Genomic DNA, 14,577 nt, shown 5'->3' with positions numbered 1-14,577 from the left:
ACCTTGCGTGTGTCTCTGTTTAAGTTGATCCTGTTGTTTTAGGCTGTTTCTCATGGTCATCCCAGGTTGGTTCCACCAGCGTTTTCCTCTCTGTCATCCTGGCTGATGGGTGTAGAGCAGTGAGCTGCCTCACCTTGGTCACAGATGCTCACACAGGGATAAGTGCTCTGCAAGGATGCGTTTCCCTCAGGGGATGCATCTTCCATTAGTCACTTCCTCACAGCTTTGTTTCCTGACCGGCCTCATGGGAGCACTGAATGAGGCAGTTCCAGGTCCATCATCGCTAAAAAAATGTCAAAGAGCCAACAGGCATTGAACCCTTGGGCCAGAACCGTGGACTTCTGAGAACCTCAGTCAGAGCAGCTCTTGTATTATTTATGCTGTGGTGGTGCTCTGAGACCCACTGGAGCCAAGAGAACTTCACACCAGACATCCGCACAAAGCCAACATCCGCCTGGCAAAACACCCAGGGATGAGGCAGGGAACTGTCTGCCCACCCATGTGATCCACTGCCTGCCAGGTCGGGCACCCGGTTTGACTTTGGGGTCATTGCCTGTTGATTCCTGATGCCTGTTATTCCGTCTAGAGCCTTTCCTGCAGCTACAGCAGGAAGTTTTCTGACCGCAATAAGCACCTTGCTGCTGGGGCCACCGTGGGGCTCAGAGCCGTGAGCACTGAGAGGTTCTGCAGCCTCTCGTCCTGCCAGGTTCTGGGTGCCTGGGCTCCAAACAACACCACTCCAACCAAAAACCATTGGGGTTTTTTTCTCCCTCCTCCAGGAGGGCACTGGTTACGGGTTTCTGCCACACTCACAAAGCAGTGCCGTGCTTGGGCAGGGTCTAACAGCGGGTTTTCCTGCCAAATGGGCTCCTGTGTCCTTGTTTCTTCTTTGCCTCCTCCCTTCCAAGATGCTGCTCTCCCTGGAGAGGAGCCTCCCCCTGCTCTTCTGTGCTGACCCCTTCAGAAATCTCCTGCCAGCTCTGATGCCCAAGACCTACAGTGTGCCTCCAGCCCCATGTAAAGGATTCAGCCCGTGAAGCAGGAATGTCTGTGAAGCGCCACAGAATCCTGGAATGGTCTGTGTTGGAAGGGACCTTTAAAGGTCATCGAGTTCCAAACCCCCCTACCAGGGGCAGGGACACCTTCCACCAGACCAGGTTGCTCAGAGCCCCATCCTTGAACACTTCCAGGGATGGGGCAGCCGCTGCTCCCCTGGTCCTGCAGCCTGGCTGCTCCCTCCTGAGAGCCCTCACCCCTCTGCAAGGATGGGCTCACTTAGAGTTTTGTATCTCCAGTAAATGGCTTCTTCAAGTGCTGGGGACCCACAGGTGGAAGATACTCTCTCCATGGAGATGCAGAGATGCTCCAGAACTGGCTCCAGCACCAGCATAAACCCTGCTTGGAGCGGGAACTTCAGAGCTCCCTGTGCATCTCACACTTGCCTGTGGTGCTGCCAGCTGACTGCAGAGTCTCACAGGGGTGCAACAAGCTGTTATTTCATGTGGAATAATGGGAATGGCTGGAAGCATCTCCAACATCCCCAGCACCACAAAGCTGCCTGGGACATTGCTGCACATCCTGAGTATGGGGCAATTTGGGGATCCTAGGGCTTCCTGCTGTGCCAGGCTATAGGAATCCAGGAGAATGAGGCCCCATATCTGCCATCAGATGGATGGGGTGAAGTGGAAACCTGGATTTCCTCTGAGCTGCATCCCTGCCCTGCGTGGCATCGAGCCCAAGCCTCAGCAGCCATGCCAGGCCAGAGCTCAAGGTTGTCCCAGCAAGGCTGAGCAGAGGTCGTAACAAGAGGATGTTCAATTAAAGCTGCTTAAAAAAGAAATCCAACTTTCCATATGCCTCTCTGGAGAATAAAACAGCCCCAAAGCTGAGCACAGATGGGGTGCCAGGCGGGGGGCTGAACACAGCCCCCACGGCAGAGGTGACTCTGGCTCAGCTGTTCCCACTGCCTCCAATCCATGGGGATTGACGTTGTCTTTTGGTGTTTCCTTATGGAAAGTTGGACATTTGGCTCAGCAGAAATCCCCATGCAAACTCGGACAGTGGCCAGCCCTGTGACACGGTGTCCTCCAGGCTATGCTTATCTTCCAATGATCCCGCTCCCCGCCGGGTGCCAGCGAAGCTGGAGGTGGTGAAACTGGTGCCTGGTTGGGGATGCCAGACTGAGACAGTGGCACTGGGGGCCATGGAAGGGCAAGGAGCCATCCCCCCGTGCTGGTGGCCTCCACACCAGTCTATCCAGTTAGAGAAACCCAAGTGTGTCCCCACAGGTGAGGAGACATTCCCTAACCGGCACCTTGATCAGGAGGAATTTCTCCGGGTGAAGGGATGGAGGATTCAGCCATTGTGTGGCAGAGGTGTTGGGCACCATGGTGGGAGGTGGGCCCTCATGTCACTGTGCCACGTGTGCTCCCTCACTCACACAGACACCTAGAATAGTGTCACCATCCGGTTCCAGCTGCCCGGGGACACAAGGGCCTCCCTGGCTCCTTCTGCGATTACAAAAAGTGAATTCAAACATCAACTCAGCTGGACTCAGCTGGCCTTTATCCCTTTTTTTTTTTTTCCTTTTTTTTTAATAATTCAGGTTTGTCTCTTAGAGAAGAGAGAGGGAGATAATGTCTGCAGAGCATTTAATCTTCTGCCCAAAGAATAGCAGAGAGCAAATTAGGATCTACTCCAATTAATTTGCCTTGATGGGCAAAATCTGGAGAGCGGCCATATCTGGGAATTAGGAGCAAAAGCAGAGAGTGTAAAGTAGGTCACCGGAGTTTCGTAACCAGAACGAGGGGTTTTCACAGCACAATGGGTGCTCCAGAGGCTCCCGGTGCCGGGGTCCACCAGTCTCATCCCCCACCATCCGCTCCTTTCAGCCTGGACTGTTTCTTTAGGATGCTGTCAGTGTGCAGGGAGCCAGCTAGCCAGCTGTTTGTTCTGGGGACAGGAATGAGGACGTTGTCCCTTCCCGCAGCAGGACACAGTGGCAGGACTGTCCCAAACCCTTAGACCCGATGCAAAGACAGACACGGGCTCAGTGTCCCAGTTTTGGAGCACCAGAGAACTTTTCCTGGGGTCAGCATGCCCACTCTCACTGTCACACTGCTGCCCTCGGCCCTGCAGACGCCTCCCTGAAGGAGGACTGGGGGGACAGGTGACACTGGGGCTTGGGCAGTGCTCTGTCATGGACCCTTGCACATGCAGTGTCACCAAGCAGTGCCCCACCCTTTTTTGACACCCCCAAATCCCAGCTCTGGCTTCCCAGAGCCAGCAGTGCCTGCAGGCCGCATGGTGACACGGTGACGCCTTTCAGCTGCAAGACGCACGTGGAAGCACAGCCAAAAGTGTGAGCCATGTGTGGTGACAAGTGCTGGTGCTCAGGACACGTGGTGACATAGCCAAGGGTCTGTGACATGCACGGTGACATTTTCCAGGACATGGGACTTTCCCTGGCGTGTCTTTCTGCACACGGGGGGAGACACCTGGAGTGTTTGGTGGCTGTCGGTGGATCTTCCCAGGCTTTCACTCCGGCTGGATTGAAGCAGCACGGGTTGTTGTCTGCAAGTGTCACCGTTGTGGTGGCAGCCTGTCACAGCTGCATCTCCCCGGCCACCTCGCAGCTGCCATCCCACCGCTCCCACCCGCACGGAGGTGCCGGCGGGCGCTGCGCCGTGCGTGGCCGGCGCCCGGCTGGCGTTTATCCTCTTAGCCGCCCTGCCGGGATCCGGCACTAATTCACCCTTAAACACAGGATTGTCAGGAGCTGGGAAGGAAAGAATCGGCGGATTATCCCCCCCGGCGCTGGCGTTACACACGGGGAGCGGCAGCTGCTGGATGAGGAGAGCTGGGGTGGTGTCTTGCCCCGTGTCCCTTGGGGCTCCGGGATCAGCATCTTCCCCCAGCAAGGGCTGCCGGGAGCCCAGATGTTTTGTGTCCCCCCCAGCCAGCTCCAGGCTGGTTAGTGAGGTAAATCTCGGGAAATAAACACAGTTCCTCCCACACAGATGAGGAATCAGCAGCAGCCACTCAGCCCCATGGCATGAACCAGCAATCCTGTTAGTGTTTCCTGGACCCAGATCCTGGCAGAGGACTGGGATAGCCAGGGTGACATCCCAGAGTTTACCAATCACATGTTTAAGTTACTAGACCTTGCAGGAAGAGGTTTTATGATGAAACAAGCAATACTTTTCCCTGGCTCAATGAGGACAGTGGTTACTGAGCTCCTCACTCGCACGCTGAAGGTTTTCAGCCACCAAGGAGAGTGTGCAAAGACTTCCCTGGGCCAAAACCGTGTGCCCAGCTGCTGAAATGTTTTTGGGATGGCCTTGAAGTCAGGAAATCACAGAAACAGCAGCAACTCATTACCCACAGCACGTAGGAGCTCATGGCTCCTGCTCTTCACTGAGCCTGGAACAATCCTCAGGGCCGTGGCACTTGTGCTGTTGGCCAGAGGGTTTTGTTGCCTTTCCCAAGTGGGATGGTTTCCCACGTGCCAGCCAGATTTATCCACCACTGCTGCTGGGGCCTGGGGCCACAGATGGAGTGGCCCATTTGCAATTCCAGTGGCCCTTTAGGCGATGGGTGGGGAGTGATGGCTGTGCCCAGGAGAGTGGGGAGGATTCCTCGCCAGCCCAGGCCTAGGGGAGCTGGTTTGCACACTGGGCTTTAGTAGCTGGGAAAAATATCTGAAGTTTTCAGCATAACAGTGACACGGATGGGAATTAGAGCATCTTCCACTGATAGATACAGGTTTAGCCAAGTTAAACACCCACAAATCATCTTGGTTTAATTTCAACAAGTTCCATGTGAACCTGGATGAGGTTTCCTGTTCCCTAGCTTTTTTACCTCCATCACCTTGGTTAAAAACCCCCAAAAAACCCCTCTCTTCCCTGCAAATTATAATTTTGTTCATGACCACGAATACAGCAAGGCCATAAAATGTCACTGGAGTTCCCATCAGAGGACAAACTATTGGCTGCCAAAAAAGCCCCAAATCTGCACCCTGTGTTTTCCTAAGGTGCCCTTTAAAACCAATAGAACATTTGACCCACCTCTAAAGGGAATATCTGCTATGCCCAGCCCTGTAAAGCAGCTGCCAGGGAGCACCAGGGCAGTGGGAACTGCCCCCTCCTGGGGCTGTCCATGATGCCATGGACTGCCTGGCACGGCCGTGGGCAATACACCGAGGGAATGGAGTCACGGACCCTCCCATTCCCAGATCCTTCTGGGACTGGCGCAGGGAGCATCTCCTCTCCAGTCCCCAGAGCAAACACGGGGCTTGGGAGGGGCTCAAGGGGCATCCCATGGCAGAGAGACGGGAGAAATGTAAAAGTGTCTTTTAATATAAATATAAATCCATCTGAAGCGCTGCAGGAGAGGACCGTGCCCCGCCAGGGATGCCCGGGAGGGAGGCGGGTGTGGCGGGGACCGGCCAGCAGCCGGGGGAACGGAGCCGGCAGCACCGGGGCACCCCGCGGGCGAGCGGGGCTAGAGCCAGAGCAGCGGCAGGGCCAGCAGGGCCAGCAGCCGGGGGTGCAGGGGGGTGGCCGAGCCCCGCAGCGTGGCCTGGTTGGTCTCAGCGGCCGGAGAGCCCTGGGCGCTGGCCAGGCGGCCTCGGGCGCTGCACAGCTCCTGCAGGTTCCCCTGGAACTGGATCTTGCGGGACTCCTGGCGCAGCGACTCCCAGATGGTGGCCGCTTCCACGGGGCATCTCGACAGCACCTCGCTGGCGCAGGTGTGGAAATCATCCCAGGACCTGGGGAGGAGGGCGGGAGTCGGGGGCGGCGCCGGCGGCAGGTGACCCCGCCGCCGCCGCGGCTCCCGCAGGGACACTCACTTGCAGATGGTGTCCAGCTCCTGCTCCTCCTCGCCGCCCTCCTCCTGCTGCTGCTGCCGGACGCTCTGGGCCATGCTGTCCCCCAGGCTGATGAGGCAGCCGGCGAAGCCCTTGTAGATGGTGTCGCACTGTCCCGCCATGCTGACGGGCTCCTGGCTCGCTGCTGCGGGGCACAGAGAGGAGAGGCCGAGCTGAGCCCCCGCCCGCCCGGCTCGGGGGCGTGTGGCGTGAGGGTGTCACCGGCTGCGGGTGACATTGAGCTCTTAAACGTGGCGAGGGGCTCCCACATCCCCCCGCACCGCCGGCATCCCCTCCCTGGGGCACTCGCGGTGACCCCTCGCTCCTGGCCCGGGAGCCTGCAGCGATGCTGCCGTTCACCGCCGGCCGCGTCACCCCGGGCCTCCCGGGCTCTCCCCAGAGCCATCTGTCCCGGCCTTTATCCCCTGACAGCAAAGATTAATTTGTGACTACAACAGAAAAAAAACCCAAAAAAACAACAAAGCAAAGGCTCAGCAAGCTGGAGTCCCTGCTCTGACTGCAGTGGGAAAGAGGGGGAAAGGAAAGGGGAAAGTGGGAAAGAGAAGGGGAAAGTGGGAAAGAGAAAGGGGAAGAGGAAGGGGAAAAGGAAAGTGGAAATGGAGGGGAAGAGGAAAGGTGGAAAGAGGAAGGGGGAAGAAAAAGAGGGAAAGGGAAAGGTGAACAGGAAAGAGGAAAGGATAAAAAGGGGAAGGGAAATCAGGAAGGGGAAGCAGGGGAGGGAAAGGGGAAGAAAAAGTATAAAGGGAAAAGGCACAAGTGCAAGTCTGGCTGTTTCATTCTGAGGAGCCCCAATTCCCTGCTCTGCTCCATCACTGGCAATGGCCAAACCCTGGTGCTGGACAATGGGTGGCAGGGTGTGTTCATGAGGGCTGCAGGTGCATCCACGACTGGAGAGAAGCCCAAAAGGAGCTGGTGTGTGTCTGGGTCACATAGAAAACCTGCGTGGTCCTCAGCTCTGCCCCAGAGACGCTGCAGGCCAGAAGATTTGGGGTCCCTGTGCCAATTCACAGGAGTTACAAGAGTTTTGGAAGTGAGTTTTGGTGTGCACCAGGGAGGTTTCTAATCGAGGAGAGCCCTGCAGGGGACCCCTGTGGAAAGGCGACCCCAGAAACAGCTGAAAGTTTCCTGATGACTGCTAAGGCAGTCAGATGTCTCCAGGGAGCTGTGTGCCTTGCTGCTGGCATCCCATGCCTGCACCCCTGGAACAGGGTCCTGAGCAAAGTGGCTGTGGTCGAGACTGACAGCAGGGTGAGCCTGACATGATCACAGGGCATTTTGGGAACCCCCTGAGCACAGCACTGAGGAAAGTCTCGGGCTGATGCCAGACACGTGGGTCACAAACATCGCAGCTATCAATAGAGAAAGTGAGATCCATTGCTCCCCTTTTGACCCAGCCAGACAACAAACGTGCCCCCCACCAGCCCAAGGACCCCGCAGCTGGCAGGGCCAGCTCGGTGCCTCCCCTCAGCCGGCTGGTCCCTGCTGCAGGCCGAGGTTTCACCTCCTGGGCTCCTCTAATGTCCGGCACAAGCCCTCCCCTCCGCTCAGCGCCCTCGGCATGAGGCCGGGCAGGGCGAGCAAAGGAGAAAGCAGGAGGGCAAATCACGTCCTCTGCTCCGCTGCAAAACCGTGGGGAAAAACCTGCTCCCAGCCCCGTCAGGGAGAAAGCACAAGGGAAAAGCACGGAGGAAGTTTCCCAGGGCGCTGCAGAGCATCCCTAGCTCCCCAGCGAGTGCCGACGCGGCCATCCTGCACCTGGGGAAGGGTCGGAGTCACCCACCCTCTGAGCCTAAAGTCCCCCAGAGGTTTGGTGGTCCCTGTCCTCCATCGTCCGTGCAGCCGGACCATGTTAATCCCAGGCTCCCCGTCTCTCTCCAGAGCAGAGATGTCACTGGGTACCGCTGTGCTCCGCATCCTCCCTCGGCTCCCGGAGGAGCGGGAGTGTGGAGGGGCACGCTGGTGCCAGTGAGGTGCAGGACCTGCCGGATAACAGCCCCGCAGCGATCAGGACGCCCTCCGGCCGCGGGGAACGAGGGCAGCAGGGAAAGCCAGCAGGTGCGTGCGGTGGGCGCACAGGGCTGGAGAGCCGGAGCTTGGGAACTGTCCCCGCCTGAGCAGAGAGACCCCGGACAGCGCTGAGAAGCCGCGTTCCTCCTTGCCCGGCATCTCAGGACACGGGACAAGGGGGGATGGATCGCTGAGCCGTGGGGCAACCGGGCACGCCGCTCCCCGCGGCTCCGGAGGGTGCGGGACGCGGCCGCGGCTCCCGCTCGCACCCGCCAGCCCCCCAACCCCGGCGGGGAGAGCCCGGGGGTGCCGGCCCCGCAGCACTCACCGAGGTGCAGGAGCAGCGGGCACACGACGCCCAGCAGCCGCCAGCAGCCGCCGCCCATGGTGCGGACCCCGCTCCGCCGCCGCCGCCGTGTGCTCGGCGCCCGCCGCCGCCGGCAGCCCCGGCCCCGCCGCCCGCCCCCGGCCCCGCCCCGGGCCCGGCCCCCGGCACGCCCTGCCCGGCGGCCCGTGCACTTCACCGAGTCACACAATGGTTCGGGCCGGACGGGAACGTAAAAACCATCCCGTTCCGAGCCGGCAGAGACACCTGCCAGCCCTGTGCAACCTGGTCTTGTGAAACGCTTCCAGGGATGGGGCAACCACAGACCCACTGTCCTCACAGGGAAGAAGTTCTTCCTAATATTCAAACTAATCCTGCCCTCGGTCAGTGTGAAGCCATCACCTTCGTCCTGTCACTCTATGCCCTTGTCCAATGTCCCTCTCCAGCTCTATTGCAACTCCTTTACATACTGGGAAGGTGCTGTAAGGTCTTCCCAGAGCCTCCTCTTCTCCAGGAAGGAGGAGCAGCCAGAGACATTTTTGCTGTGAAAAAGGGCAATTAACGTCCTCTTCCCACAGCCAGCAGCCTACCATCACCTCCTGCTCTCCCAGGAAACAGAGACCACTATGCTCCGCTGGACTCACACTGGAAAGCTTGAGCAGAGACCCAGGAAAAAATCTGGGAAGAGAGAGGGCATCCTGGTGCTTCAGCTGAGGCTCCAGACTGGTGAGGGTTTGATATCCTCTAAGGCTCCTCAGTCTTCCCTCCACCACACAACAGAAGAAGTTCTCCACTTTTTTTTTTCTCAAAAAGTTTTTTTATTGAATTGTTCTTTATGTTATTTCCAAAAAAACCCAAGAAACCAAAAAAACGAACAACAAAACCCCCCAAAACTTCAAAATTTAGATAAAAAGAAAAACCTCGCTGGAAAAAATCAAAACTAATGTCTGAAACATGGACATGCTCCAATGCACAATAGAACCGGTGGCCCCACGGGGCTCTTGCAGTTTGCTGCTGCCTCAGCACCCTGACCCAGAGCCCCTCCCCGGGGCACTCCAGAGGAATCACCCCCTGCCCAAACCTGCCTCGCTGGGTCAGCTGGGCCAGGCACTCCACTGTGGGTCTGGAATTAACGAACCTCAGAGTAACTAACTAATGAATGAATTTTAACTAACCCCTCTCGCTCAGCATTCCTCCCTGTGCCTACAGCCTGCCAGGGAGGAGCAGTGTGAGCCTTTCTCTCAGGGGTGGGTACAGATTTCTGGGCAGCAAGGAGCGCCGGCAGCCCCTGTGCTCGGGCTCAGCGCACACCTCGCTGCTCCCTTGCTGACGGCAGCAGATCCCAAGTTTTAAAGGGCTAAGAAATCCATCGGCTTCTGCTGCACGAGACACGGACTGCCAGCCAGCCTTGGGGACGGATGGGCAGGTGAAGAAGAGATTTAACTCTCAAAAAAGAGGCTATTTAGGAAAAATAAGCCAAGTGAATGTTCAGTGACTATTTGGAACTATACACAGATGGCGTTCGCCTTAGAGACATCACACACGTGTTGATAGATTTTCTGGCAAGAGCTCTTAACACCAGGCAGACGCCGTTGGTAACTACGGATCTGCTGGATGGGTGGAGCAGCCCAGCTGGCAGCCAGGTCCTCCTAGGTCATGCCAGGGGTGACCAGGCCCTGGAGCATGATCATGAGGCGACGTGCGGGTTTGCTCAGAGGGTTGTGGGGTTCCACCTGGAGGAACTGGAAAAGCTTTTGCCGCACCTGGTTCATGACTGACCCCATGTGGTCCCGAGTGATGGGGTCGCTTTGGTCCAGGTGCATCACTGCGTCCTCCAAGTAGCTGAAGGAGAGAGAGCAAGGTTAGGATCAAACCCAGAATATGATCCAAATCAGATCCAGTTCATGTTAGCAATGAAGATGCAGCTTTGTTCTTCACTCCACCCAAACTCTGCAGTATGTTCAGTTGTCACGAAATAAATGTCCCTGACTCACAGCAGAGTCCACCTATCCCTTCCTAAACCTGTGAGGTCAGCCTACAGCCCCCAGCCTGCCCACCTGCCCCACAGCCTGGCTGCTGGAAACAAGGCAGAGGCAACAGCCGGTGAGAATTCCCCTCTTCTGGAGGTGACTCTCAGTAGATATTTTCTTAAATACCTTTAAGCAGAATTAGTCACTCGTTACACAGTAAAATCCCTCAGCAACGAGGCTGTTTGTGTAGGGTTACAATAAAATCCTTTTGCTGGTTTTACCAAGACACTCTCAAGTTCAAATGAGCCATCAGCTTTTAAACCACAGCCTGAGTAAGGAAATGTAGTCACCGTAGGTTTTCAGTAACAGTAATCCAGTTTAAACTTTACAGCAGCAGCTTTAACCCCAATTACCAGCCTGTAACTTGACTGTAACTTGAAGCTCTTTTCAGTTTTTCTAGCTTGCTTTATCCTTATTGAGTTAAAAACTCGATTTAAGTAATTTTTCCATACAAGCCATAGCCAAAACCTATAGGTACCTTAACAATTTAGCTTTTAAGGGCAGATAGCAGGGTTTTGACTCAGACACTAAAAATGTTCATGGCAAGTATCAGTACAGTCACTATTTTGTCACACAAGCTTTGCTTGGAACATCCACCAGAAATTATACCAGTAGCTCCTGCTGCAGCCTCCCACTGAGCCTTTCTGACAGTCACGACAAGAAACTGCTGACACAAAGTCCAGTGATGGGTTAAGAGTTGAGGACAGAGCAAACTTGCCCTGGATATTGTACCAACCAGGGAACATGGCACTATCCCTCCTTTTGCCTCCACAAGGAAATCGTTCCTTGGGGAATGGGGATGGCTGCACAGGCTGCAAATATTTACAGGCTACAATTTCAGAGGTACCAGCACCTACTGCTGAGTACTTCCATTACTACCTCAGGGCAGCAAAGCTTTCTGTGGCAATGCTGACAAACTTTTCTGAGTTACCTCTGGCTGTAAACATGCCAGTAACAGGCTACAGAAACTCCAGCTTTTGTCAAAGTTCCACTTCCAGGCAGTGAATTTAAGGCCAGGGCTGAGAACAGGACCCAGTTCTCTGGTCATACTCACTTCAGCTTCAGTTCCGTACGCGTGCCAAGATCTGAGGAGAGCTGCTGAATGAGGGAGAGCAGCACGGGCTGGGACAGCGGGCATGGGTGCTGTCCAAACACTTGCTGAGTATCCACAGTCTCACAGACATATAGAACCAGGTTGAGATCAGCTGCTGTTAGAGCCTGCAAGGAAGACACAGCTAGAAACGCACAGGAACCAACAGGCAGGTGAGGGACACAGGACAGAGTGACAGCTCTGGGGCGCTCAGTGGCTCAACAGCCTCCTCTGGGCGCAAAAATCTCTGCTGTACAGGCCAGCAAGGCCATCTTTAGGCTCTTGCTCCATGCTCTGAGGACACCTGTGTCTGTTCCAAGCTGAACAGAGCACGACCAGACAGAGGGGAGCAGGTTATCATCAGCAGCATGGAGCAGGGCCAGCGTTCCCAGACAGTTTGCAGCAGCTCAAACAGATCTGTCTGCAGGTTCAAAATCAAAGTCAAGGTCAGACCCCAGCTGGTAGATCTGCCTGGAGAGGCTTATGAAGCTGCTGCTCTACAGAGGAGCACCACGTGTCAGCGCTGATGGCAGAACACACCGGTCTACGGGAGCACTGACACTGTCCTGACAGGACACGGGCAGGGGTGGAGGAACTTAACTGCTACCAAATCATGGAACCTGCATGGCTCTGGCTCCACCTGCACAAGAGCAACTGCACTCCTCAAGCACTCCACTGCCACGGGTCTTTTCAGTCAACTCCTGTGTAGGCTCTTGTGAGATTATGTGCCCACCACAAGGAGCCCTTTTTTCCTTCCCAGTCCCCAGCAAGCAGTAGATGACTAGCAGGAAAACTGGTACCTGCTGGAAAGCCTGGTTGAGGTGTCCCTGCTGGAGCAGCTGAAGGATGTGAGTCTGCTGGGACTGGAAATCCATGTGAGTAGAGGGGATGGGTGTCCCGGCTGCCGAGCGCATCGCCTGGACGATGCTCGAGGTGACAGCTGCTTGCTGCTCCTTCATAGCCAGGCTCACTTCTCCTTTAATGACTCTCTGCACCTGGGCCAAAATAGACTCCTGCATGCTGAAAAAAACAAAACAGAGCCCATGGGCACCTCTGAGAACAAAGAGCCAAGGGATAACGCTGCACAAAGCCTATACCAGTGAGAAAGCACAGGCAGGTTTGCTTATTGTAGTGTGGCTCCCTAAGGGTTCATACAAATAGATCTGAGGCACAGGCAACTCTGTGGCCAACACCACCATGTCCCAGGGTGCACTTGGAAGATGCTGGGATTCTGTGCAGGAAAGTGACATTTCAGGGAACTAAGTCTCTCATTAAACAAGGTTTTAAATCTTTAATGTCTCTGGCTTACAAGCAAGGCAACTAAGCTGTGGGGTTATCCCCAAACGGGGCCAGCTTCCTACAGATCTGTCAGATGCAGTTCCTAGTGTGCAGATGACACCTTTAGAGTGAGAACACACTTATACCGTGCCTGTGTCAGAAGGGGATTTCACAGTGCAGACTCTGCTGCTCTGTGTGACACCTTTTCCCTCAAGGGCTGGATTCTCCCCTCTCACAAAGGGTACAAAGCATCAGATCTGCTCTACACCACAGGCAGAAAAGCAGGACTTCCCTGGGAACAAGCACAGCCCATGCAACAAGAGCAGGATTTAGTCTGGTGGCCTTCCTGGCAACTCTGGCCTGCGCTGAAGACCCCAGTGTGTTCTGACAAATGTTCTAGTGGCACCAAATAGACAGGGTTGCTCTGCCCCACAGGTAATCCCACAGGTAATGCCAGCCAATCCCAATGCCTGGCAATCTGCCACTGCCTGACAGCGTGAGTGCGCTGGAGGCGCTGCTGGGATCCCATCCTGAAGCCAGGAGGGCAAAGCACAAACTGCTGCAGAGTAGTTGTGGGGAGAGAGAGCAACCTGTAGAAACTATGCCTGACGACACTCAATAAAGAAAAGGGGAAAAGCAGTCCCTGAGCTTCCCAATACAGCTGGGAAACCTTCTATGGGCAACAACAGTCACCAGTCACTTGCTTTGCCATATGTGCAGGGCCAACAAGCAGCCCTCCAGCACTCCTGGCTTGCTTCCACAGCTAAGCAGGGAGAGGTGCTGTGATACATGCCTGTACCTCTCAGTGACACCTCTTCCCACAAGCCCAGCTGCCAACTTACTTGCCCACGATGATGTGCAGCTGGTGCTGCACCTCGGCATGGACGCTGGCCGCGATGGTGGACGCCAGCTGCTCCGTGCTGCTCTGGAAGGTGCTGATGAGCTGCCGAAGCTGGTTCAGCAGCGGGTCCCGCACCTCCTGCTCTCGTACCTTCTTGTTCTTCAAGTGAGCCTCCAGCTGCTGGATATCTGCAACAGGCAGAGAGGGAGATGTTTGTGCCATCTGTGGAGATGATCAGGACAGAAACCCAGCTGCCAGGCCCTACGTGTTCTCCAGCAGAAGCAATTGCTGAGCCCGTGTATGAGCACAGGACAGAGCAGAAGCACGAGCCTTGTTTTGGGCTGTATTATATCCAACTAGAAACCCGTCTTCCAGTCTCCCCATCACACAGCAACAAACCCACCAGTTTTCCTACAACAGACTTCCACAGGCACTCCTTGCTCAGGGCAGATAAAGGCAGGTGTGAGGGTGTTTTATTTCACATGCAGTGTGAATTGTAATCTGCATTCGTTCAATGCTCAGGAAGAAACGGGAAATTTTCTGACAAAAAAGAAATCATGTCTCCTGAGATTTCAAACCTGTATTTTCAAGTATCTAATGAACTGGCCTGATCAAAAGGGAGAAGAATGTAAGCTCTCATATCTGTGGGAAGGGAAGGAAGAGGAAGAGGAAGGGTGCAAAATAAACGGCAGCTGGAGACACTCTGCAGATCTACGGCCAACAGAAGTCACTGTGCTAGGACTGGTCACATTGAGGCCAGCTCAGAACCCAGCTCTGCAGAGTAACACCTGTCCAGCCTCCCCAAAGGCCAAGGATCTGCATCCCAAGCCTGAGAACAAGAGTGATCTTCTGCAGTGCATCTGTGTATAGTTTGCCTTACTTAACGATATACTCTACTGGACTGTCCACACTCTTCAGCCACTATTTAACCTCTGGTCATCCTGGCACCCTTCTCTAAACCTCCTCCAATCCATTACCCCTCTGAGAGGAGGGCCTAGATGCAGGACTGCCACCCTCTCCATTCACGTTCCTGACACCACGATGGGATAATCCTGCAGCTGGGCTCTCCTGCTCAGCAGATGAAGTCACAGATTCCCAGAACACAGCTGAGTGTTT

At 55.5% G+C, this 14,577-nt stretch overlaps 2 protein-coding genes across 2 annotated transcripts in view; both read right to left on the bottom strand.

Annotated features, from left to right (window-relative positions):
• Nucleotides 1–5,336: 5,336 nt before the first annotated feature.
• On the bottom strand, nt 5,337–8,295 carry NRN1L (neuritin 1 like). Its single transcript, XM_040075642.2, has 3 exons — nt 8,226–8,295; nt 5,852–6,014; nt 5,337–5,770 (listed from the first exon to the last, which is right to left on the bottom strand). The coding sequence occupies exons 1-3, from the start codon at nt 8,281–8,283 to the stop codon at nt 5,503–5,505; spliced, it is 489 nt and encodes a 162-aa protein (XP_039931576.1). The 5' UTR covers nt 8,284–8,295; the 3' UTR covers nt 5,337–5,502.
• Nucleotides 8,296–9,026: 731 nt separating this feature from the next.
• EDC4 (enhancer of mRNA decapping 4) overlaps nt 9,027–14,577 on the bottom strand; it is a 33,157-nt gene continuing 27,606 nt past the window's right edge. The window contains exons 26-29 of the mRNA XM_040075430.1: nt 13,463–13,649; nt 12,143–12,362; nt 11,307–11,470; nt 9,027–10,064 (exon numbers count right to left, since the gene is read on the bottom strand). Coding sequence (XP_039931364.1) covers nt 9,872–10,064; nt 11,307–11,470; nt 12,143–12,362; nt 13,463–13,649 — 764 coding nt within the window. The 3' untranslated portion in view covers nt 9,027–9,871. The remainder of the gene's footprint in view (nt 10,065–11,306; nt 11,471–12,142; nt 12,363–13,462; nt 13,650–14,577) is intronic.

The sequence above is a fragment of the Hirundo rustica genome, chromosome 11, assembly GCF_015227805.2.
Source record: "Hirundo rustica isolate bHirRus1 chromosome 11, bHirRus1.pri.v3, whole genome shotgun sequence".
Taxonomy (NCBI): domain Eukaryota; kingdom Metazoa; phylum Chordata; class Aves; order Passeriformes; family Hirundinidae; genus Hirundo; species Hirundo rustica.
Note: the sequence above shows the minus strand (reverse complement) of the source record. Positions and strands in the feature narration are given on the sequence as shown.

Bases quoted from the DNA above. Each gene is read 5' to 3' on its own strand.
- NRN1L (XM_040075642.2), bottom strand. From the start codon at position 8,283: ATGGGCGGCGGCTGCTGGCGGCTGCTGGGCGTCGTGTGCCCGCTGCTC. The intron at 6,015-8,225 runs GTGAGTGCTGCG...TGTGCCCCGCAG, and splicing joins CCCGCTGCTCCTGCACCTCG to CAGCGAGCCAGGAGCCCGTC. The intron at 5,771-5,851 runs GTGAGTGTCCCT...CCTCCTCCCCAG, and splicing joins GAGCTGGACACCATCTGCAA to GTCCTGGGATGATTTCCACA.